Source organism: Octopus sinensis, linkage group LG6, assembly GCF_006345805.1.
Source record: "Octopus sinensis linkage group LG6, ASM634580v1, whole genome shotgun sequence".
NCBI lineage: Eukaryota > Metazoa > Mollusca > Cephalopoda > Octopoda > Octopodidae > Octopus > Octopus sinensis.
In genome coordinates, this window is record NC_043002.1 from 82,248,787 (window position 1) to 82,275,040 (window position 26,254).

A 26,254-nucleotide genomic window follows, 5' to 3' on the forward strand; every position below is an offset into this window, starting at 1 on the left:
TATTTCTAGCAGATCAAGCAACCACATAGGTGCACTCTTCTTTGGCTCAACAACTTGTGTTAGATGTGATAAGTGTTCAATGTTGACGTGGACTTTTAAGAGTGGATGGTGTATGTTTCATTGACAGCCATGTATTTTATATATATATACACGTATATATATATAAAATGTTCAGTGTTGGGTTGTCCAATAAAGACAATTCTTGATCAATTTCACACTAAACAAACTCTATAGTCTCTTTTCTGTAGCAGTGTTTACTCTCCAGGACCAATATGTAGACTGCAACTGCCAATATTTTTTTCAAGATTATTTTTTATATACTGATTTCAAAGAAAAAATTTTACCTTTGTTTTTTTTTTTTTTTTTTTTTTTTTTTTCCTTTTTTTGATTTTCAGTAAAGCATTTCAAATCTGCTGCTACTACTACTACTACTACCATGTGTAAATTTTTTGAACTTAAAAAAAAAAATCAAAATATATATTTTCATTTTTCAGTAATTTTTAAATCCTCAACTGCTGTTTGTTTTCCCACTTGTGTATGTACTTATACTCTGTGGCCAGTATTCATTCTTTCTGGAAGAAGAATTTAAAAACAAATTTTCCAGGTTTCAAAGATTGTTTGTGGATTATTATTATTTCTTTTAATTTTGCTTCTTTTTTTAACTTTTTTTTTTCTAATGTCCTCTTAAGCAATTTGATTTGAACTGATTTACTTTTTCACATCATTACCACAGAATGGAATTTCTGTATATTATTCACCTCCCCACCACCACCAAAAAAAAAAAACAACAAAAAAAAACCTGCCATGAAAAATGTTTATCAAAATATTGACATCCCTTATAGAATTTTTCTGGAAGGAGAAAAAAAAAACGATTAAGTGCCTTTTTTACCTTTATTCTTGTATTTGACTGTTTTCATGTCTGCTGCTCTTGCTTTTTTTTTTCTAAATGGTTACATTTGTTATGTTATCAATCTGCCCTCTTTTGTGCCTGTAACAAGTCTTTATTCTGCAAAATATTATCAGCTTGTCTCTGGAAGTTCATTCTTCAGAGGCATCAATCTTAGAAGCAAGTTTCTCAACCGTCCAGTTACAAGTATCCCTCTTGTGTTAATGATACGTGGCAGGTATGACAAACAACTACTACTATTACTGTTATTTTTGTTATTTATATATATATATAATTTTTTAACAAATGATTCCTCCACATTTCAATATTATATTAAAACATCTACAGAACTTAGGACACATCTATAGATTTTAGGAAAATATTTATAGAGCTGAGGAAAAGCTAACAGAACCAACTTGATTTGATTTGTTCTTTGTGGTCATAAATATATATTAATGGATTTGATTAGTGTTGTAATTAAATTCCATAGTGCCACTATTAAATTTTACAAATTATGTGGCATCATCTAAAGAAAATGGCCTGTTTTATAAGAGCATTTCTACAGAGAACTCTTTCGATTAAAATTTTTGCTATAACATTCAAGCTGCCCCCACTCTTGCTGAGTAGCTGATAGCACCCAATTAGCTACTCCATATAAACTCATTGTCTTTAAAATCTTTTTTTCTTTTTTTTTTTAAGTTGGAGACTCAAAATATTATCATAATTTATTTCCAAAACGTAAAATGTGTTACTGTTTTTGTCAGTAAATTATATTATTTTATAAGTAAAGTAGAGGCGACACCAAATTTTAAAAAGTTGATAGTAGCTTTTCCTTATTAAGCTGTAAGAATTCCAATTTCATTGATAAACAGAAGCATTATGGGATCAAATGTTAGCAATTAGTGTCTGATCCAATTAATCTTACCTTTAATTATTAACCATTTATTAATATAATGGAGAAAAATGCTTTCATAATATTTTGTATTGTTAATAATGTGGTTCAGAGCTATCTTAGACTTTTATACTTCCTAGATTTTAACCATCTATTGTTAACAACTTAACCCTTTAGTATTCAGATTACTCTGTCAAATGTAAAGCCTGTTTAATTACATTGTTTTTAATTAATTGTACAGCATCTTGTAACTCTGAGATTTTTATGATGTCCCTGTTTAATTTTAGAATGACTTTGTAGGGTAGGTGTGAGAGGTCAGAGCTGACTGGTTTGAGCATAAAACAAGAAGGCAATTCTGGCCTGATATGGCTGATTTAAACACTAAAGGGTTAAATAAAGAAACTGAATGTTCGATTTTAGTAACCCTACAGACTTTTTGTGTGGTCTATAGTTCTTACATTATAAAGTTTTTGTTTATATATAAACTGTTTTGAAAGTTGGTTCTAACTCCTTAGTTTGCTGGGCTTTTTCCCTTTTCTGGTTCTTTTCTCTCTCTCTAGTTTGAAGTATGGCTTGCAATATTTTTATACTCTTTTAGACTAGAATGGCCATTTACTAAACTTATAGATTAGTTATTAGCTTACGAAACATTATCTATTAGAAAATAGACTATCAGGAGCTAGATTTAGGAATGATGTATGAGTGATATATATATATATGGATATGCATGCTTTTCACTCTCATATATTATTATTATTATTATTATTATATTATTATTATTATTATTATTATTATTAGAGAAAGAGACAGAGTGAGAGAGAGAAGCAGACTGTTAGTTGGTTGGCAGAAATATTTCTGCATGACATCAGTTGCAGCAACATTGATCAGTTTTAATATTGAGACATTTGTATGAGTGTCTGAAATAGTGTTTTATTGCTAAAAACTGTTTCAAATAGCAATTATTATATATATATATATATATATATATATATATATATATATATATATATATATATATATATATATATATATATATATATATTCTCATAATTACATTAAAGCTGAGTGAGGTAAAAAAAACTTGTCTGTGAAAAATTTGGATAATGTTTTTATAATAGGGTTTTGAAACATCACTAATATGTTGTTAGTTTAATATCTTATTTACCTATAGACCATAGAATATTGTAATAATATTATAATAATTTCATAAAATAAAATATAAATGCTATAAAACAGAGAATTAGCTTTACTGAATAGAAGTTTTTAAAAATGCTATATTTTCTGTAAGTGAATAGAGAAATAGAAACAATATTGTTACTAAAGAATTGTTCAGATTCTTGTCATTTCACTCTGTTTTCATTTCATTTAGCCCTTTCGTTACTATATTTCTAACCAAAATACACTCCTTCTGTGTTCCAAGTTAAATTCTAAAATAAATTCTCTTACCCATACATATATTTTTGAGGGATACAAGCTTATAAATAAGAAGACAGACTAGACAATTATTGCCTATAGTTTTCCTGTGACTAATCTGTATTGCCTAGTGTTTGGTCTGAAGGATTGGAGTGAGTAGAATAGTTTTAAAAAATATGTTTAGGAGTTAACAGATCAGTGACTGTTGGATGGAAGTACGATTTGTTACTCTTTTATACAATATTGGTTCTCAGCCTTTTGTAGCTTAGAAATCTATTTTCACAAAATGGTGTTTTACAAACACCCTTTAATTTTATGCAGTAGTTTGTTACCCTTATTTGCTTATACAGTACTAGTTTATCCAGCAATTTGTACGAAGTACTGCCCTGCCTGTTTGATTTTTTTATAGAAATTACTAAAGGTGAGGACATATATAATGAAAATATATTTGGACCTTGGCACATTGTCAGTCATGCTTCTGCTCACTAACGACATGATGTCCTGTTCATATTTTAATTCTGATGAGATTTGGGTGGGGTGGGGGGATTCTTTTTTTGAAGATGTGTCTAAAATATTAGTATTATATGTGGTTTAAATATTTTATTTCTTAGAAAAATCATGACCCCTTTAAACACCCAAAAGCTTATAGTGTTCCACTGATATTTGCTGCTGCCCTGTAAGCTCATAGTCCCTGCCATCATCACTACCACCACTAACAGGCAGCAATATTGCACTGCCCTGGTTTTAAGAACCACTGCTTTTAGATCAGTGATTTAAAATCTTCAGCAGGCTAAAACTTCTTTTTTCTTAACCCTTTCGCTACTGTATTTATTTTGAGATGCTCTGTGTTTCTTTCAATTACTTTAAATATAACAAAGAGTTTAGTAAAATAACTTAGTTATCACTCAGCTAGTGTTAGGAACATAAATTGTGGCTATGGTTTGGTGGAAGATTTTAATTCAAAACTTATGAGAACAAGACATTTGTATTCAGAGCCAGAGCCGGTTTCAGCCAGGTTGGTATCAAAAGGATTAAGTTGTACAGAAGTAGGAAGAGTGTTGAAGTCATTGAGTCTTCACCATTTTGGCTATATCTGTTATAGATTTATGCATAGAAGGAACTATTATTGCATTAGCTAGTTGTTTAAAAAAAAAAAATTATAAGTGTAGGTCACATCTGCTGAGCAGTGAATTATATGTTATTAAGTTGACCAGTTTTCTATCTCTTGCCAATTGCAAATATTTGGTTTAAAAACATTAAAGCAATAATAATGAAACAAATTGCTGATGTATAATTATGAAAGCAATTTTGTTATTAAATGAAGCTAACATGAATTTAAATCAATATTTTTTTTTTCATCATGACATCTTTTTCCCACACATGCTATTCTACTTCTTAGTTTTTTTCTTCTTTTTTATTTAGTCAGAAATCATTTTTTATATTTTATTCAGTCATTGGATAACCTCACTTGGTTCTAGTGAAATACTTGAAAGTAGCTCTCACATTCAGCATGTTTAGTTGGTAGAGTCCATTACTTGACAACATCAGAACCCATAAATGATAAAAGACTAGGTCAGTTTTAACCAGATTAGTTGTGATCTGTCAAACCGTACATTGCTTTTCATGAATTATCATTAGTAGTAGTTATTGCTTTTAGTAAACATTTTTTTGTGTGCTGCTATTAGTTGAAAAGATCTTCAATACAATTTTTTTTTCAAGAATCTTAGTCTTGTTTCAATGCATAGAGTAGAATTTGATTTAACTAACTTGTCCTAAGTCTTCTTCTCTTGTCTACTTCTACCTAATGTATCCTTTACTGCCATTTTGCAGCACTTTCTCACAAAGAATGCTTAGTCTGTCTATTTTATATCACAAATGGTGAACAATAATCTAGTTGGTCACCGATCCCTAACTGGCCAATCTCTTGTTCACTGCATTTATAACAGCAAGAGTAACAAAGGAGTTTCTGTGACTCTTATGAATTTTGTTCCAACATATATATATATATATATATATATGCTGATGATTTCTGAAAAGGATAAAATAGTGCTATGTATAATACCACATAGAAAGTGCAAGAACTTTGTAATAATTAAAAGCAAGTAAATAAATATGTGAATTTTATGCATCTTTTTTCTTGTAATTACATAATTTCTAATCATGTAATAGCAGCCATGTCTAGGGAAACCATGTGTTTATAAGTACATGGATGGATGGCCTTCTGTCAGCTTCAATGATGAGGCTTCAGTTGTTCAGTCGACTGAATTTCTTGCTCATTGGATTAGTGTGCAAGTGGCTGGGCATTTCCAAGGTACTAATACTCTTAATGTAATTCTGAGGCAGAATAAGTTTGGCATTGAGCATGAAAAGGATGCACTTTTGAATTACAGGTACAAACCATTTGACGGGCTCTTACACAGCTTGTATCCAGTTTCACTAAAATGTTGTGACTTGATTTGAGGGCATAGAAAATGACAATTGCCCTAGGTATCACAGTGCCATAAAACCTGAGATCTCATACCACCCCCACCCCCACTGGCTTCTGCACAGTTTCTGGTGAAATCTACCAGATTTCACCCCCAGAAGTATTGATCAGTCTGAGGCTGTGGTAGAAGACACTTGCCCAAGTTGTTGCACAGCAAGATTGAACTAGGAACCACATTTTTACTTTCATTATATCTCAGCTCTAGTGTAGTGTCTACATTAATAATTTGGAATTTTTAGTCATTTCCTTCACTAACTCATGCTTAATCTTTCTCTGAGGTCCACATTCTACCTCCTTTCTCATCTTTTGGTTTATAGTTAAAGTTAACATTATAAGCAAGATTTACTGTCCTGTTGAACTTCCATACTAACTCAGTTGACTATCCAGCTAATAATGACTACATTCTACTGATTAATTAGCAGTTTTAACATAATTAAACTTGATGTTGGTAATTAAATAGTTAATATTAATAATTTCACCAAGGTACCATGTAATGGGACTGAACCCAAAATGATGCAGTTGGAAAGTGGAATTCTAAAACACACAGCCATGCCTGCTCTTTATATTACATTCAGCTATTGACTTTTAATATGAATCATAGTTGGGTGATTGTTTTTTATCTATGATAAATGACCTCACCCTCCTGAAAATACCAGCATCTACTTTATTTCACACTACACAAACATATATACACACCACTTCCGTGTTTATTCCCAATCTGATTCATGATGATGCAGACCAAGTTTTAATGACTTTCTGAATAAGCTGCTTTTCGTCTCTGATACCTATCTACCACCTAACACACAATATTCTTCTCTTATGTTATTGAATATTTAACCTCAACTACAACAGATCTGGAACCTTTATGTTTTAATATAATTTTACTTAAGAGGTTTCATAATAAAACAGAAATTGTTCATAGATTATGACTAAATTCAATAAAGATTTGATTTGGAAACAATTGTCTCTCCTACTAACTTGTTTTAGAATTCAACAAGTACCAGACTGGATGTTTTAATGTATCTAGTTCAATGCCTGAGTGATTCTGCAGGAAACCTTATGGAGTTGATAAAATAAGTACTTGAAATATATTAGCTTTATTTAATCACCCCACCTCACTCCTATTAAATTGGTCTTTAAAATAAATCTATATTTTTATGTTTAATTACTGACTAAATATTGCCATATATTTAATATATGGTAACCCCCACAGACACACACACACGTGCACACTTAAACAAATTTAGTGTCTGTTTACCAAAATAAAATTAATCAGGATATTAAGTAGAATCATTTATGAAACTGTTTCATTCCCCAAAAGACTAAACCAGATGTCTAAAAAAAAAGTTTTTAAAAAAACCCTAAAAAAAAAACAAGTATTTTTCTAATTAGGAGTAGTTTTGCGCAGCTGAACTATTTTTAGTAATATGAAACCAATTTTGGTATAAAATTTAATATTTTGATACATTATATTTTCTCTTGTGTCCTTTTTATTAGATATTCTATTGGTTGATGGAAGGGGGATATAAGACATTTATTATCCATTCAGTAAACTTCCCTGTAATTTAGTAAACCCACATTTAAAATTTGGGTCTAAAAACTGAATATTCCTCTTCTTTTTTTTTTACATTCTAAATATTGTTTAAAATATAAGCGTGTTATGTTGAAGTTGTGTTGTTGGGGGGTCTGCTTAAACCAGTGTTTATTTCTCTCCAGTGGCACGCATTAGATCGAGCTGAACAGGCCAAATACTATGAGATGGCTCGCAAGGAAAAAGAGTTACACATGCAACTATACCCTGGTTGGAGTGCACGAGACAACTATGCCTCACATACAAAAAAAAAGAAGAGGAAAAGAGAAACAACAGGTGAGGATGAAGGTAAAAACTCGACACTTAATTTCTTTTTCATCCTTCCAGAAAAAGACTTTAAGTGTTTATTTATTCCATCTTTTCCTTCTTTCACACCAATTAATTCTAACTTTCATCTTGTAGGTTTGGATGTAGCCATAGAAGTATGAGGAGGCAAGAGAATGGATTTAAGCCTTCAAACTTATATTGCTGCTGTTGTTGTTTTGTTTAATTAGCGAAAAGTACAAATATTCACAAATTATAGGATGTTGTGTTTGCCTAAAGAACAAAATCATTGCAAGTCAGTTATCAATTGCTCTAAAGCAAATGTTTAATGCCTAAAACTACGCCTTAAAGTCACTGAAAATTAATATTTCTCTACACATGTATCTATTATTGGGTAATCAGTTCATGTATTGATTACACAAAATGATACATTGGTAATCAGTCACAAAATCAATGCAGTGAAGCAACTGATAGCATCATTGGTGCTAGGGGTGACGCTAGATTTAGCTTTACTGGGTGAGCCAAATCAAACACTGAAACACTGCCTATGACTCTTCACAGGGCCTTTAAAATTGGTGGAAGGGAGACCAGGGAGAAAGGCATCCTCAGATTAGAGACCTGGCCCCAAACCTTAAACAGATTTGTAGATAAATTTCTGTTGACTTGATGGTATCATTGGTGCTAGAGGTGAAGCTAGATTTAGCTTTATAGCTAAGGGATGCAAGAAGATTAAAGAATTGACATCTCTCTTTCTCTTGTCAGTAAAAGAGTTCCATTCTCTGTAAGAAATAAAACAGATTTTTACACAGTCAAACACAACATAAGACAAGAATTAGGCAAATCAAATTGGAGGAAAGAACAGGCAGCAGTGAATGGAAAGGAATAAGCTGAGCATGGTTTACTGGGTGAGCCAAATCAAACACTGAGACACTGCCTATGACTCTTCACAGGGCCTTTAAAATTGGTGGAAGGGAGACCAGGAAGAAAGGCATCCTCAGATTAGAGACCTGGCCCCAATCCTTGAAACACAGCAGACTCTACTAAAGACATCCGAGGTACCAGGTGAAGGTGCTAAACTGAGTGACAAACTTAAGCCTACCACTCATGTAGGCCACAGTGGAATTTGAACTTGAAATGCAAGGAGTTGGAACAAATACCACAAGATATCTGATCTGTGTTCTTACAGTTTGCCAATCCCCCCACACTGATTGGTACTTTTTTATCAACCCTGAAAGGACGAAAAGCAAAGCTGACCCTGACTGGAATTGAGCTCAGAGTATTGAGTGTCAGAACAAATACCACACAGTACTATCTCTGCTACTCTAACAGATGCCAAGTCACAAGGGTGTTGACAGAATGACTGGTTCACAGTAGTATTGGTTGATGTGTACAGGAGAGATAACTGTATTGGTTTCAACATATAATATACATGGAGGATATATACTTGATTTAAAGTTGTCATGAATTAACGGAGGCTGATAACTGACGCAGAAGGAGAGTAATGGAAGTTTAAAATGAAGTGGTTACTTCAGATCTGGAAAAGTGTTAACCTTCACCAATAAGGTGACACAGCATTGTAAACTTCATCCAATCTTTCAGATAATAAAACAGATATTAAATATTATTGCTGTTCATATAAATGATGTTGGGAAAATATTGCTTTTCAAGCATACAGGAATAAATAGTGGGGAAAAATCCAGTGAAGGTCCTTTGCCAACGTAGGCTTTATATCAAATGAAGAATTTGTAACCAAAATATAAAATTCATAAACTTTGACTTATTAACCATGTCTTGATAACTTGGTTTCTATAGTAATTATTACACCAATTAAATATTAAGTCACAAGGCTTTCAAATAACACCCACTGTTACTTTTGTATTCTGTTTTTGTCACTCCAATAATCATAGAATTAGAGAATTGACAAAATCATGGTATCTGCATAAATCTAGTTTAGATCTTTCACAGCAAGTTTAGTTAAAGAAATGGAATTACTTGAAAAATTCAATTGGTAACAAGATCTAAATCTTGTTCCCTTTGATCTAGACACAACCTGTTAACATCAATGCTGTCATCTCTGGAATTTACCAATTAAAGCAGTTCTTCAAAATTGGGATATTCTCAACAGTTTATTCTCACTTCAAAATAGCCTTCCCAATAGACAAGTTCCCACAAAAGTCGGCATTTTCGCTGTCAACTTGGCTACCAAAATTTCAGCGGTGGTGCCCCAGCATGGCCGCGGCCTTCGGGCTAAAACATTTTTAAGGATTTATATGTTTCTGCAGCATCAGAAACTTTATCATTTCATTTTGTGTTTTAATTTCATTTTTTTTTTTTTTATTATTTCAATTTCAATTTTTTTTAAACATCTAATTTAAAATTCATTTGATTTTTGTTTTAGTTCAAATTAACCACTTAACCATTCTTTATATGTTCTACAGTTGTCTGTGATGTCAAAGACCATTTTATCAGTCTTAGATTTGTGTTTTCATTCCTGTGTATATACATAAATGTTTTTTTGGTGCTGCCTGTGCATGTATATTTGCATTTTTTTGTTTCTAAATCACACATGCATACACAAAGTCATTCTTTTCTTGTGTTTTGTATGTCTTTTTTTTTCTTGCTTGTTTATAATTTTTTTTGTTGTTTTGGTCTGGAGGAAGGGCTTATGTCGATGGCTTTTGCAGACTCTCCAAGACTAGTAAGATTGACTCTTGGAATAGTTTAGATGTATGTGTTAATTACTACCAAAGAAAAAGGAAAAAAAGGTTCCTACCAATTTCTTTAAAATCATTATTCTACTTTTCTAAGCTTAACGTACTTTCCAGGGTTCCATGATAACTTCTTTTCCAGCAATCCTAATAAATATCAATTCTAAGAAGTCCAAAGTATGAAAGTTTTTAATTTTAAAACTCGTTTCCCTATTCTATATATTTACACATATGTTTCCTCCTCCATGATGTTTTAAAGTTGTACAAATTTGTTTCATTTTCCACAGATTTATTTAATGTTGATAACCACATTTATAAATGCAGTGTGCATTAACAATTCTTTTTGTTTTTTTTTTTTTTTTTTTGTTTTGCTGACCATGGTATAATATAATAAGTTTGGTGGGGTGGGGAGAGACAACTCTGACTCTGATTGGCTGATGTATGGAGAAAGAAAGATTGACAATTCTGACTTCTAGTTGGTTGATATATGTGGAAAGTGTGACAGCTAACTCTGTGATTGGTTGTTTGATATATGGAGAAAGAAAGAGTGACAATTTTGGCTCTGGTTGGTTGATATTAATGTTTTATAAATATTGTCTGAACAAACACATTTCTTCTGACTTATAAGTGTTTGATAGGGATTACTTTCTTAAAGGAACAATATCATAGGTCTGGAAGTGAATATAAATTAAAGGAGACCAAGTTGTAAAAACAGGGAAATTACATAGTGACCTGTCTTAGTTTGTAGATATATGGCAATAACAACAAGAATAACTTCATTTTAGACATGTATTTCATGAATAATGGTTAGTGTTGGTTATTGTTTAACCCCAGATCAGTTCTGATTGAGTGGACCTATGATCAAAAACATTCCAGTCATGACTATTCCATCATTTTTCAGACATAATACATTTAGGACTTCATAATCCAATGTGTTTTCCCTTTTCTAAAACAGTAAGGTGTGATTTGAAAGAGGTTTGGCTACAAGTCGAGTGATTCCATAGGGGCTCCATCATTGGACTGAGTTAATGTTGGTAAACCATCTGGTGTTATGGATTTTATTATATCGTTTATAGTAGCAGAGGTGGGGGGAGGGGTTCAGCTGGTCATTTTACCAACCAACGTTGACGCTGTGTCTCAGCATAAATGGCTTTTGATATAAACGTGTAAGATAAACAGTTGTTACTTACAAACAAGTGATTAAAGATGAGTAACACTCTGCTTTCACGATTGGAGAACTACTTCTGTTTTCTTATTGAAGACTTCTCTGAGTAGTCTGAAAACATTGTCACAGTAGAACTAATGTATAGCAGTGAGATTTTTTTTTTTTTTTTTTGTTATTGTTATATTGTTAAGGTGATGAACTGGCAGAATCATTGTGTCAGACAAAATGCTAAGTGGTGTTTCTTTTGGATCTTTGTATTTTGAATTCACATTCCACCACGACGAACTTTGTCTTTCATCCTTTCGGGATTGATAAATCAAGTATCAGCGAAACACGGGGTTGATATAATTAACTAGTTCCCACCCCACAAATCTGAGGCCTTGTGCCTCCAGTAGAAAGGATTATTATTATTATTATTATTATTATTATTATATGGAGCCAAACTAGCAAAATCGTTAGCACGCTGGGAAAAATGCTTAGCAACATTTCATCCATCTTTATGCTCTGAGTTCAAATTTCTCCAAGGTCAACTTTGCCTTTCATTCTTTCAGGGTCAATAAATTAAGTACCAGTGTAACATTGGAGTCGATTTAATCAACTAGTCCCCTCTCCCTCAAAATTTCAGGCTTTGTGTGTATATTAGAAAGGATTATTATTATTATTATTATTAAAGTTGTGAGCTGGCAGAATTGTTAGCACACTGGATGAAATGCTTAGCAGAATATCACCTCTCGCTATGTCCTGAGTTCAAATTCTGCTAAAGTTGATTTTGCTTTTCATCCTTTCGGAGTCAATAAATTAAGTACCAGTGCAACACTGGAGTCAATTTAATCGACTGGTCCCCTCTCCCCCAAAATTTCAGGCCTTGTGCCTATATTAGAAAGGATTATTATTATTTGCTGGGCTCCACCCCAGAATGATCGGAGCATTGGATAGAATGTCTTATGTTATTGACTCCAATTTTCATATTTTAAGTGCTTCAGGAGGTCAATATGATAAAGCACCAGTCATGTTCTAGGGTCAGTGTTTTTGATTAACCTCTTCTGAATTTGTTGGCCTTGTGTCAATATTTGAAACCATTATTATTATTTGCTGGGGTTGAATCTTGCTATTCTGGAGATCTTCCAACTTCGAAGATGACATATAGAGAGAAGCAAAGTAATTATTTTGGTCTTTGGTACTGATGAAAAATTTGCTCAAAAATTATAATTGTGTATTCTGTATGCTGGAAATCTATATGGTTGTCTGCGTCAAGGAGAGCGGCTTGTATTAAATTGATGTAATGTTTTCATTGATTGATTAAATGGAGCTACTTGAAACAGCCGTAATGCACTGATACCTGGACATCCTTGTTACTTATTTGCTATATATACACACACATACATACATATATTTATGTGGATTTAGGTGTAGGCACGTGACTTATTCGGCTTACGACCGCAAGGGTCGTGAGTTCAATTCCTGGCAACATGTTGTATCCTTGAGCCAGACACTTTTATTTCATGTTGCTCCAGTCCACTCAGCTGGCAAAAATGAGTGCTACCTGTATTTCAAAGGGTTGGCCTTGTTACACTCTGTGTCACAGTGAATCTCTTTGAGAACTACATTAAGGTTATGCATGTCTGTGTAGTGCTCAGCAACTTGCACGGTAATTTCATGAACAGACTGTTCCATTGATTGGTTCAACTGGAACCCTCATCGTCATAACCAACAGAGCTCCAGTATATGGAGTTAGTTGTATGTTAAAGCTTTAACAACACTGGTTATATGCTGTCAGCTGTGGTTGAGGTGATCTGTGACCAGGAGTGTTCCAGCCATGACCATCCCACCTTTCTCTCGTGTTACATATCTAGGGCTACATTTTCTAATCTGCCCATCTATGTTAGAGATGGTAATGTGTAATTTAAGGGAGTTTAGACTACTGTTTATTGCAGATTGATCCTGTTTTTTTAGAATAAGCACATCATATTCCTTGGATTTTGGAAAAGACATCTAAAGGGGTGGGCACTTGTCTACAAAGCACTGACTAAAAAAACATTCCGTCTAACCCATGCCAGCATGGAAAAGCATATATATAAAACAATTATTATTATTTTGATGATGAGGGGTAGTTTAACAATGTTGCTAAACAATGATATAAATATTATCTTTGTTACTCTTGAATGATTAAAAAAAAAAAATTAAACCACACTTTGGAAATATATTCTTCAGAACTGAATTTTAATAGTCATTTTATATATTGCTCTAAGGAAAGTAAAAAAAAAAAAACCCCAAAAAAATCTGTTTTAGAAAATCTATTTCTTTATATTAAGCAAGTATTTCATATTTCTCCATTTTTGAGTTATTCACTCTTTTCATCCTTTCTGAAACATAGGGAGGCAAAGAACGGAATTTTTATATATTTTTCCTTAAAAAAATATGCCCAAAAAGTAATATTCCCCTATTTTGAATGTTCAGTGAAAATGTATTATATTCTGCAAGATATTGTGTTCCTACTCACTTTCTACAATATTAGCAATCTTATTCTTTTTTTTTTACCCCTCTCTCTCTCTCTCTCTCTCTTTCCTTCCATTATCCCATCCTCTAAATCATCTATATCTTCAATATTTCAGTACAACCATTCCTTTATTATAGTAAATTAGTCAAGATTTATTTTAGTTCCTTCTCTTTCAGAAAGTGGTTGTCATTTTTTGCCTCCCAATCCCACTAAAAATATATATATATTTTCTCACATAGGTGACTAATACTGCTTCTTTTTTTTTGTTGTTGTTGTTGTTATTATTATTATTATTATTATTATTATGTGCTCACAACCATTCTCAATCAATAATAATCAATACACCATTCAATTGTACTGAAATCACAAGATTAGTGTAAAAACATTTTTATTTTGTGGCTTACAGGTTGGGTTCATAACTCATAACATCTTCAACAGAATCCTCTTCCTGCTTTTTTGTTATTACATTGAAAGCATTAATATATGTTTTATCTAATCATTCAAAACATGCACACTCACATGCATTCTCTCTCCTTCTCTCTCTCCCTCCTTCTCCCTCTCTCATCAATTTTATTTGCAAATATCTGCTCCCTAAAACACTCTGCATGCTTTAAAATGTTGATTGAATTACTTTGTTTATTTTATATCATCACAAAATTTTAACATTAGCGTTATTGATTACAAATTTCCCATGAGCCAATTACTAATTCATTCCACTTTCGATGGCAAAAATAACAGAAGATTGTTGCTTACTTGGTGCAGAGGACTTCCGTTGAAGAACACTTGTTTTCTGCCAGTGTATACATCCTCTGATTATATACATTGGCAAAAGTTGTAATGGTACATGGATGCACGGGCTTCTTCACACGCTTTCCATATACTGGATTCCACTCACAAAGTATTTGTCAATCTGATGACATTTGTCCCAGATGCTATGTAGTGAGATCAAACCAGAACCACAATGGTTCTGAAGTGAACTTCTTAAACCAAACAGCTATGCCTGCATTTCAGGTGTTTGTTTATTTCTCTGCTGTGTTGAAAAGAAATTCACCACTATAAAGATCCAGTAGACTATGCATGAGCCAATGAAGAAGCATTTATGTTGTCATTTGACAATTTGATTCTCAAATTAAACCCAACACACTTAACAAAAAAAAAAAAGGACATGTTGGATATGATCTGGCAGGGTGGCAAGTCAAAATGGTTATGGTTAGAATGCCTTCAATTATAAGTTTGTCAATCAGAGCTGGCCTCATACTAAACAATAACAACTAGATTCTACCGATTCTAGTGGGCAGTGTTTTCTGTGTGATGCTATATTCTGAATGGAATGTAAAATAATTTAATAACAAACTTATCTTGAAATGATCTTCATATCAAAGCTGTCTCCTTTGAAATTTCCAGTATCAAATCAATTTAATCAATACCTATTTCTTTATTACCCACAAGGGGCTAAACACAGAGGGGACAAACAAGGACAGACATAGGTATTAAGTCAATTACATCGACCCCAGTGCGTAACTGGTACTTTATTTATCGACCCCGAAAGGATGAAAGGCAAAGTCGACCTCGGCGGAATTTGAGCTCACAACGTAACGACAGACGAAATACGGCTACGCATTTCACCCAGCGTGCTAACGTTTCTGCCAGCTCGCCGTACCACCACTCAACTACTCAAATATGTAACATTGACCTTTTATTGGAACTACAATTAGGTCATACCACATCCGTCACTGGTTTTATTTATTCAATCCTTCAGTTTTAAAAGAAGCTTTAATCTTATGTACTCTCTTTGTGTTAGATCAAATCCCTTCACTCTTCCTTCCACTATGGTAGCATAGGCAGAGTGGTGGCCTTCTTTCATAAATTACGTATAATTTACATCTAATTTATCAAAGTTGGGGATGTTTGAGGTGTATGTGTAATTGCACTATTAATTATTGAACTGTGAAGTGAAAAATAAATGCATTAAATGTTTAGAAGTATTCAGCTCATGATTATTTGGTTGTTTATTCAATTCCCATGCTGGATAGTTCATTGTGTCCTTCAGCAAGACACTTTATTTCATGTTGCTACTCAACTATAAATAAGTACTCAGCTGAGTGCTGATGCAACTCCTCCCACATCCGGCTGTCATACCATGGATATACCACTGTGTCATGGGTCAGGGAATCCAAATGATTTTTATGTCTGCTTGTGACTGCAGAGTTACTTAAAACAATTAGCAAAACCATAGTAGATGTTACCAAAGAATACTCACTCATGAGCGATGGACGGCTGTACAAGTCTACTCAAAAATTCCATTGGAATAGAATAGATGTGACAATGGTTGAATCTCACAACTTCTGTATTATATGTAGGAACCATTTCAAGTGGAATATATTAGTGATCTTATCAAAAGGCAAGACTATTGTTGGCAGGCATATATAACACATTTCTTATGAGGTTAAACATTGTTGTAGTTATGTTATTGTTTCATTGTACTTCAATAAGACTAGGCATAATTTTAATTACTCCAGTTTTGGGACTGGAAAGACTGTCTTTCCAACTCCATATTTGCATTGATAAATAAATGTCTTCATATATGTGAGCGAAAAATGATATAAGATGCAGGCGTAGCTTGGTAGCATTAAGAATTCACTTCACTACAACATTGTTTTAAGGTTTGTCTCCACTGTGGGCAAGTGTTTTTTAATTTATGCCTTGGACTCACCAGTGCCTTGTGAGTGAAATTGGTAGGTTGAAGCTGTACAGAAGCATGTTGTGTATGTATTGGTGTATGTGTTTGTGGCTTGATACTGTTTAAACCATAAAACAATGTCACCTTGTCTGTGCCTGCCATAAAAACATGTTCAGCTGTTGTGCTGAAGACCAGGAGAACAGATAAAGAGTTGGACCTGGTTGTAAACAAGCAAATGTAAGAACTACAATGATATATGTCTGATTGTAAAGAAATTATATTTACACCATTTAATTAGAACACGAATTCTCCAGTAGTTCATATTTGCCTGAGATTCAGATACAGGGTTATGAGTTCAGATTTTGCTCACAATGTAGAATATTACTCCATCAGTCAAGCAGATTGGTAACTGAGTTATGCAACTACCTATATTCCTTGTCTAATGGTGAGGTTTGTACACAGTACCATGTGATCTGTAGTTTAACTTCTCAACCATAGCTGCAATTACTCAGATTCGCAAAAAAAATATTTCATCCATACTGGTATGGTAAATTGTGGCCATAATTCAACATAAGGTGTGGAGAGAAAATTAGGGCACTAGCACACTTCCTACTCTGGCTATCTTATAAAAGGAAATAATTAATGAACTCTTATATGCATTGTCCAATTGGAGGCTGAATTAAACAAATGATCGTGTTTGTCATTTTTTATAAACATATACTTAACTCTTAACATCCTATACAAGAACGAATTCACTCAGTAGTGCATGCATCTCTCAATCCAGTACCACATGGAATCCAAATCTCAACACTCTTATTTATATTTGTTTTAAAAGAAGTTATTAACTCACTAATCAAAGAGAGAAAACTTTAATCACTCCCTGTGTCATTTATTGACATTCTATGATGTTTACTATTAAAATTGACACACATATTGCTGAACCTTTTCTTTTTCTGTTTTGTTTTTACCCCTCAGAGTTTTATCAAAACTTTCACGAATATGTGGGTATGTTGTTTCTGCAGGGATTAACTCAACTTATCTGTAATTTCATAATAGAAATGGTCAAGGAGAAAACTTTTTTTTGTGATGTTTGCATGTTCACATTTGTTACTAATTGCATTTAATTTATTACTAACATCTTTCTTTCATTCACTTTTTTTTTTGTTTTATTATCTTTGTTATTGTATTTGTATCTTAAATTTTAATTTGTAATAAATTAGGACTCGCACATTATTTTTAGCACAAATGATTATGTACATTAAATTAAAAAAAAAAACTAAGTGTTCTGCAATACTGCCAATTTTCACAATAATCTGACCACCAATGAATGCACTATAAGCATTTAAATAAACAAGGCCATTTTTAAGTATTTTCTACTCAGTCATTACAGGACTAAGCTTTTGACTTTGAAAAATTTCAACTAGATAAGAGTTAAATACTAAAACACACACTTACAATCAACTAAGCATAAATTTCACATACATTTTCCCATTTAACATAACATCTTCAATGTTTCTTGATCTTCTTCTAGTGAGGGTAACTTCTACTATTAATTCATGCTACTTATTCGCCCCTTGTATTCATCATCTATTTTCATTACACATTCATACTAGTGTTGTCAACCTTCCCCACTTATATTTGCTAATACTTTTCATGTCGACTTTGCTTTTGTCAGTCAACTCATTCTGTGTCTAGTCATTCTTCTAAATAAACATTGTCTAACTCATTCCTCTCCAATAGGTATAAATAAATACTGTGCATTTTACTATTCATATTTCATTACCAATGACATCTCACATTCTGCATGTCTACCTATAAGAGCCTGCTATTTGGTTGTAATAACATGTGTATGTGTGTTAAGTGTGAAAAGCAGTTGTTTTTGGTGATGTGAAATAAATTCAGTATTTTATAGATGACGCTAAAACCTAACCATGTAGGGTAATAATAAACCCACATGTAACATAATTCTTTGCCAAGAAAACAATAACGGCTATTTCACTCACATTTTCCTTTTTTAATGGAAATCCTAGAATTATAGAGATTTCTTGTATTTTCTTTTTACAGGTGTATTTCCCTCTATATTGCTCTCCCCATTATCCATATTCCTTCCACTTTTACTTCTCTTACTCTTTCTCTCTCTTTATCCCTTCTCAAGTCATTTTTCCCTACTTTCTTTCCCTCTTCCTGTTTATTATATTCCATATATTCATTCCCTATTATTCCCGGTGTGTGGTGGCTGCTGTTCAATAGTACATGTTTTGGTGGGAAGGGAAGTGATAGTAAATATTTCTGCATAAACTCAGTGTTTTCTTGTGTCTTTGTTAGCTTATACACCTTAAGATCTTTCTAATGCCCTAATTCGATGTCTTTCTCTTATTTCAGCTAAAGCCAGATTACCATGGTATTTCAATGATGTTACCACAGGTTAGTACCATTTCTTATTTTTGCACACTAAGGATATTAATGGCTGAGTACTTATATATATATATATATATATGCCTACCTAGCTCGCTTTCTGTCTTTGGTTTATGAATTCTATATAACTTTTAGTTCTTTCAGAAAGAAGTTTTTTTTCATTTAAGTATTACAGTTAGTTTCAGCTATTATTTTTTTTTCATTGTAGATGTTTTTAAAGCTTGCTCCACGTCACATTAAGGAAGATTTGTCTTAGATACTGGAGTTATTCTAACAAAATATCTTTGCTTGAAGTTAGTGCCATAAGAACTTTCCATGTGTCTGACTGAAATGGAAAAAATAGAAAAATTTTTTAAATGAAAAAACCTGAATCACAATAGAATTGTAGATGTAAAACAACAGTTTTTTTCATTAAAATTCTCTACAGACTTTCCTGTCATTTTTTCTAAAAGGATAACATATTTATTTACTTCTTGGCAGACATAGTTTTGCTTTGAATCCATATGGTTTGATAACCTAATACTATGCCTGGGTATTTTTTTAAATATATCTTTTATTTGAGAGGTAGTCATTAATCCATTGCTTAATTCTAATACAGAAACTGTTATCTGTCGACTATCATGTTTTTTGTATTGGTTTAGTGAGCTCGTCTTCAAATGTGTTTCTTACCAGGACTCAATCCTCATGAGAAATAGATATAATCCACTTTAAAATGAATCATAATTGTATCAGAAAGTTGCATAAAGTCATAGTTATATCAGACGTGAATCGGTGATTGTTCCATCACAACACCTCTTAGTTATTTTACAATAAAACGTCCTCATTTGCTATGTGTGTTAATGAATGCACGTGTGTTTTATGCTAAACATGCATATATGTTTGACCAATTGATTTTATACATATATAAATCCTGTGAGTCAATCCTGTGAGAAAAATTTCCCAAAAATCATTCCCTGAATATAAAAAAAAATGGGAGAAATAACAGAAAGGAAAGGGACAGTAGATAATGCATTCATAGATAAACTCTAAAACAAAACAAAAAACGGCCATGAATACTGGCGTGCCTTTAATCTTAGATCTACCCATTCAGGGTTGATCTGGATCTAAACAACAACTTGTTCAAGCGCTTATATATTGCTTTTCTCAATTTCCCCACTTCCTCTTTGTCATAACTGATAGTGGTTGCTATTAAATCAGGTATTTAGCTGTTTAATGCCATCTCTGGAAATTCATTTGTTGATCTATTTTATTGTTCCTAACATACAATAATAGCCTGAAAGAGGTTATGTTAAAGCAAGAAAATAGTTTCTCGAGGAAATATTCTGGAAGTTTTCAAAATCTTTTCCATGTAATACTTTTTCATAGCATGATTTCATTGAGGGCAATTATTCTTTTATCATCTTGTAATTTTTTTAAAAATAGGCTTTGGTCCTGACATCTTGTGGGCCTAAGTTTTATGGTACTATAGCTAAGTCACTCGATGAAGTTAGATATCTTGCATCCTTAAATTAAACATATTGTTGTGCTCATTTTTGGATCACTCTAGCATTGTTATTTTACATTTATTTAAAGAAAGTCTACATAGACATTTCCCATGCAATTAGTAGATCATCTGACAAATGTCTTGTTGTATTCAGTCATCTCCCTTTATGTTCTGTGTTCAATTCCTGCAAAGGTCAATTTAGTGTTTTGTTTTATTTAAAAAATTTTTTTGAGGTTGTTAAAATAAACTTACCAGTCAAATACTGAAGTCAACCATATCACCCTCACCCCACCCTTGCTTTCTACCATCAGAGAAATTTCAGAATTTTTTTTTTCACCTTTTACTAGTGTCAGAGATCATTATTTGTTGAAACAGACAGGCAGAAGGAAATTGATGAACAGATGTAAGAACGTTGTTCTGGGAGAGAAATAAATTAGCATGTGATGTAATTAATATAGTAAATACGTCAAGATTGAAGCAAGCAATGTTGATGTGTTAATTGATGTTTCTCTCTTATGATGATAAGATTTATATATTAATTTTATTTATTTTTCATGTTAAAACTGTTCCTTAACTAAATTCATTTCTAAAGTTTGCTTTCTATTACATTTGTATAAATAAAATCTTTATATATAAAAAATAATTTTGCCATAAAATCTTAAGCTTAAGGTGTAAATTAAAGTGAGGTTATACAACAGTTTGTCACTGACTGCTACACATTCTGTGTAAATATATATGTATACACATATATATATTGTACGTGTTAGGTAGCAAAAAATATATATACATAGTTATTTGTTCCTTTAATGTTGTAATTATTTCCTTTGGAGGTTCACTGAAACCTTGTGCCGTTTCAAACTGTATCGCTCAAAACCGCCATTTTCTTATGTGCTTCAGATTCTATAACTGCTGAAGGAAGCTCTGGCGGGGATTCATATCAGTGGGAAAGGACGAGGCCATCTATTATTGGTATATGCTCTTTCTACACTCGCCCATTCCACTCTAAATCAATCACTTTCTGTCCATAACTCAGTTTTTTTTTGTTTGTATTTTTGTGTGATTATTATATCATCATTACTTTTTTTTTTATTATTATCTACATGCCAAAAACAAAATAATAGTAAGCTGCATAGAAAATATTTATGATGATGATGATGATGATGATACTAACAGTGTTGACAAATAATTATAACCTCACCATATCTTGACACATACTTTTGTATTCACAATATATTCTTTTTGCATAGCATATGTCTCTCCTTTTTAAGTTTACAACATTTCTAAGTCTCTACTAGAGTTCTTGATTATACACTGAGCTGTTGGGGTTGGGTCTTGTTAAACACACATAGACGGATATATATATATATATATATTCTCACTATCCTCTTCTCATAGCTTCTCTCAACACCCTTTCGTCTCTCTCTCTTTGGATGCTCATCACTTTCACTCTTTCCTGTTCCCTTTCTTTCAAACCTTTCACCCTTACCCTTTTAATGTGGAGTAATCCTGGATCTTTCTTGCACAACCTATCTCATCATCCTTACCAATCTGTTTCACCTTTTCTCACAAACCACTGCTGCTAAATCCCTTCCATACTCTCTTCCCAGTAGTGTCTTCTCTGTTACTCTCTCCATTACCACCCTCTCACAACCATAAATCTTCTCTCTTTATTTTTAATGCTCTCTCTTCACCATGACTAAAATCAAAACACTCTTTCCCCTATTCTTCTTTAGGCACTTTAGTTATGCATGTCACAATACGATCTCTCTCAAGCTGGTAGCATGTAAAGAAACTAAAAAAAAAAAAAAAAGCAGTACACTCTGTAAGATGGATGACATTAGGAAGGACATCCAGCTATAGAAACCCCTGCCAAAACAGACATTAGGGCATGCCACATTCCCAAAACTTATCAGGTCTTCTCAAACCATCAAACCCATGTCAGCATGGCAGTCGGACATTAAATGATAATAATGATGATATATAGACTTGTTACTTGAATTATAGTTGATATTCTGAAGTATAGAAATGATTGGAGGATCACATCAATAAAGTTGTCTAGCTTATTAATTCTGTACAAACTAATGAGGAATAATACTATAACTGGTTCCTTTGAACACAGTGACAGGGTTCATTTGATGTGGATAGTTTTCATCTAATACTACAACTAGTTATACTACTGCATTAATGCCTATATCAACGATTGACTCTGACACATAAGCTCAATCAATTTTATGTACAGCTTTTAAGACCAGATTAATTGACTCTTCAAGATGTTTTTACAGCATTTTCAGTGTTTAGTGCACAAGACGATTGGAAACTGAACTGTAGTAGAGAGCGTGCTCTTTTTATTTGCAAAAGACTGTTTTCTGCTCAGTAATCATACTTAGCAATAGGTTGAGGTTTTGGGGGTCTTTTCTTTTTTCATAGAATTGGGCTAAAGAAATTATGTGTCCTAAAATTGTAAATATATAAATGGTGGTGTGGTAAAATTTCTTGAGAATAATAGTAAGGACGTTACTATTGAAAAGATTGCAAGACGCAATGAAAATTTTAGGAAAATAAAAATAAGAAATAAGTGGAAATTTTTCCGGTGAGTGTGTTACATTATAAGGCACAACAAGAAAATGACCCTCCCCAGACACAATAGAACAGGAAGGTTATTAGTTAAAGAGTAAAAATGTATCTGGTAAGTATTCTTGGACTTTGTTTGTCATTGGCTTAATAGATAACTTGACAGAGTTGTTTTTTACTTCAGAAGTATATTGATTCCATTTTTTACTTCTTATAACTGATTGGTCATGGTTTCAACATCTTAAGAAACTGTGGAGATCAACTAAATAGGGGTTTTTATTATTTTTTTTTTTCAAAAAAGGAAAAGAAAAAGCTAGTAGTCATGTAGGATTTAGACTGTAACGCATGACTTTGTTTATGAAATTTCAAACACTCTAGCAATGTCATTCTTAGTTTAATGTCCACACCAAAACTACCAGTAGTTTCTCATGAATCTCTTCGTCCAGCTCATTGGATCAAAGTCAGAGAATGTTGTTTAATTTATTATTTCTTTTTGACAATATTATTTTGAGTGTTATGAGCCAAGGAATTTGAAATTGGTGACTAATGATTTCATAAATGAAAATCTATGCAAGATTTTTTAGGAAAGAATATACTGAAGTTATTATTTATCTTCTCCAAAAGGCACAAAGCTAATGAATATTTCTTGAATAACTGGTAGCCATTCCTGACAATTATTTTGGTGGAGCAAGACATACAAAACAGTGATTCTCAACCAGGGTCCATAGAAGATTTTGTTGTTAAAATTTATGTGCAGTAAATTGTTGTTACTAATTTATGTGCAGCATTCAGATTACTCTATCAAATGTAAGGCTTATTTATTCACATTGTTTTGAATTAATCATGTATTATCTTGTAGCTTCAAGATTTTGATGATATGATTGTATATTTTTAAAATGACATCGTGTGAGAGATGGAACCTGGTTGATTTGAGCATAAAACAAGTAGAATATTTGGGCCAGATATGGTCAGTTGAAATATTAAAGGGTCAAACAATTTTTTATACAACTCCTAATAATATTTAATCATAAAAATATAATAGGAGTTTTTAGATTTTGAATGACTATGAGGGTCCCATCCCTTGAGTAAATAGGAATCAATGGGTCCATAGGCAAAAAATGGTTGAGAACCACTGATTCATGTTTTACCTCTTTTGTTGCAAATGTTTCTTCTACAAACAAATGTTTGCAAATGGAGCCAATAGTTATCAACATTGTTTATCATTTTGTCTCTAATAAATTTCCTTGGTAATAAGATTAAATAACAGTAATGTCTTTTATGATATTTGTTTGTAGAGCATTTTATACTGACGGATAGAAGGGTAAAGTCTAATTGGTTACTCCAATAACCCTTTGTCAACTGTACACATGGGGACTGAAACAGCTTAATAACTTTGAAGGGTTTCAGTGTCACTCATGTTGTTGACTTACATATCAAGTTATCGATTATGCTGCTTCTAGCTTCATTATTCAATCAACAAACAATAGGGGAATTATTGTCTGGCATTGATTAGATATTGGCAGCATGTAACACCTTACTTAACCAACTTTCCTGGTAGATTATATTCATCAAACCTCCAATAATCTTTCACACACTAGCTTATATTTATTACATTTATACCCAATGACATGTATAGTTTTTCATTGTTCAATGTCTATTATTTGAACAATAACATTAAATGCAAGTTGTATGGGTTTAACTCTTAAGATGGGTTGCTGTAACTACATACACAGTGAGAAACCTTTCATTAGATAAATGGTGGCTTTTTTTTAATGATAGTATTGATGCTAAAGGTGATTCACACACATATATACAATATTAAAATGTAGGTTGAGTTATATGGGTATAACAGTTGCAGTTGTGATGAAATTGTATCTTTTATTATTAACAGTATATTAACTAATCTCACACTACTCTTTGCATACATACACATACACACATGTTGAGGCAAAACAAAAGAAAAAAAACAATTACCCCAACCCATTAAGGTGCTGTCCTAACACAATGAACTCTGTGAATCAATTTGAGTGTGTTCAATTCACTGGCGTTCCACTTAACTCACAATAAACTAATTGCAACTTCATCAATAACTCCTTTTTACCCTATTTAACTTAACTCACTCCTTATCTATTCACTTAAATCTCTTTTCTTTTTTCCATTTTTAGTCTTTGTTTTGTTTTTTCCTTGATTTTATTATTATTATTATAATTATATCCTTCCTGCTAAAGTATTGCCACTAACCCAGTTCCTATTTTTATTTTAATATAACACTTTCTTTCAAGCTTTCAACTTTTGCACACTCTCCCACCCCCAACACTTTTGTTAACATTTCCTTATATTTTGCCTTATTTTTTGTTTCTTTTTTTTTTGTATTTTGTATTTCTTTTTTCTTCTTTCCCAGTCTTTAGTGTCATTACCATTAATATAATAATTTCATTTTGCTATTAGTTTCATCTCATGTCAGCCCCAATAGTCAACATCTTGGGCTTTCTCCTATAGTCTTTGGCCAACCAATACTTTGTGAGGCAATTTTGTAGGCAGAAACTGAAAGAAGCTCATGTGTGCATGTCTGTTTGTATGAATGTTTACAACCTACACTGAGCTGAGCTTGCTTCTACTACAACCAAACCAGTAATGTCACCATTTGTGGTTGGACTGCAACTGGTGACGTTTGTTGGCATTTCATTTCAAATCATTCATTAGCTTTGTGCTTTCAAATTTCTCTGGAATAAAATATATCAACTCACTTGAAAAACAGGTAAGGGTTGGCAACAGGAAGAGCATCCACCCATAAAAATCCTGCCTCAATTACTTCTCCCATCTAAACCATGCTAACATAGAGAAAGTGATATTAAATGAACTAAGAAGAGTTGATGAAATGTCAGCTGAGTTCATTTCTCTGGCGATGTAGAAAATCTAACAGTTTGTATTCTTGCTCTTCAATGAAGAGAAGAAAACTAATGAGTGAGAGCCCAAATTGGATTTTGGCATTTTGCAAACTTTCCTTTTGATTTGCTGGTGTCTTGGAGGATCCGTTCTAATGTCTTTAGATTCCAGACTACCTGTATGTGTGTATTGTACAATTAGTTTTGACTAGGACTTAAAGATTTGCTTGACAGTTTATTTATCCAATCAACAAATGTTTTACTGTTATTCTTAAACTTGCTTCAAACTAATAGCTTCAGTTTTATATATATATATATA

At 32.5% G+C, this 26,254-nt stretch overlaps 1 protein-coding gene across 11 annotated transcripts in view; it reads left to right on the forward strand.

Annotated features, from left to right (window-relative positions):
• LOC115213272 (protein pangolin, isoforms A/H/I/S) overlaps window positions 1-26,254 on the forward strand; it is a 387,555-nt gene that overhangs the window by 351,461 nt on the left and 9,840 nt on the right. For 4 of the 11 annotated variants that reach the window (XM_036504068.1, XM_036504074.1, XM_036504065.1 and 1 more), the window contains 2 exons: window positions 18,964-19,005; window positions 21,377-21,448. In XM_036504068.1, the coding sequence (XP_036359961.1) occupies window positions 18,964-19,005; window positions 21,377-21,448 (114 nt within the window). Of the gene's footprint in view, window positions 1-7,392; window positions 7,556-18,963; window positions 19,006-21,376; window positions 21,449-26,254 lie in introns of all 11 variants that reach the window. The other 7 variants (XM_036504066.1, XM_036504075.1, XM_036504069.1 and 4 more) reach the window with 5 other exon arrangements.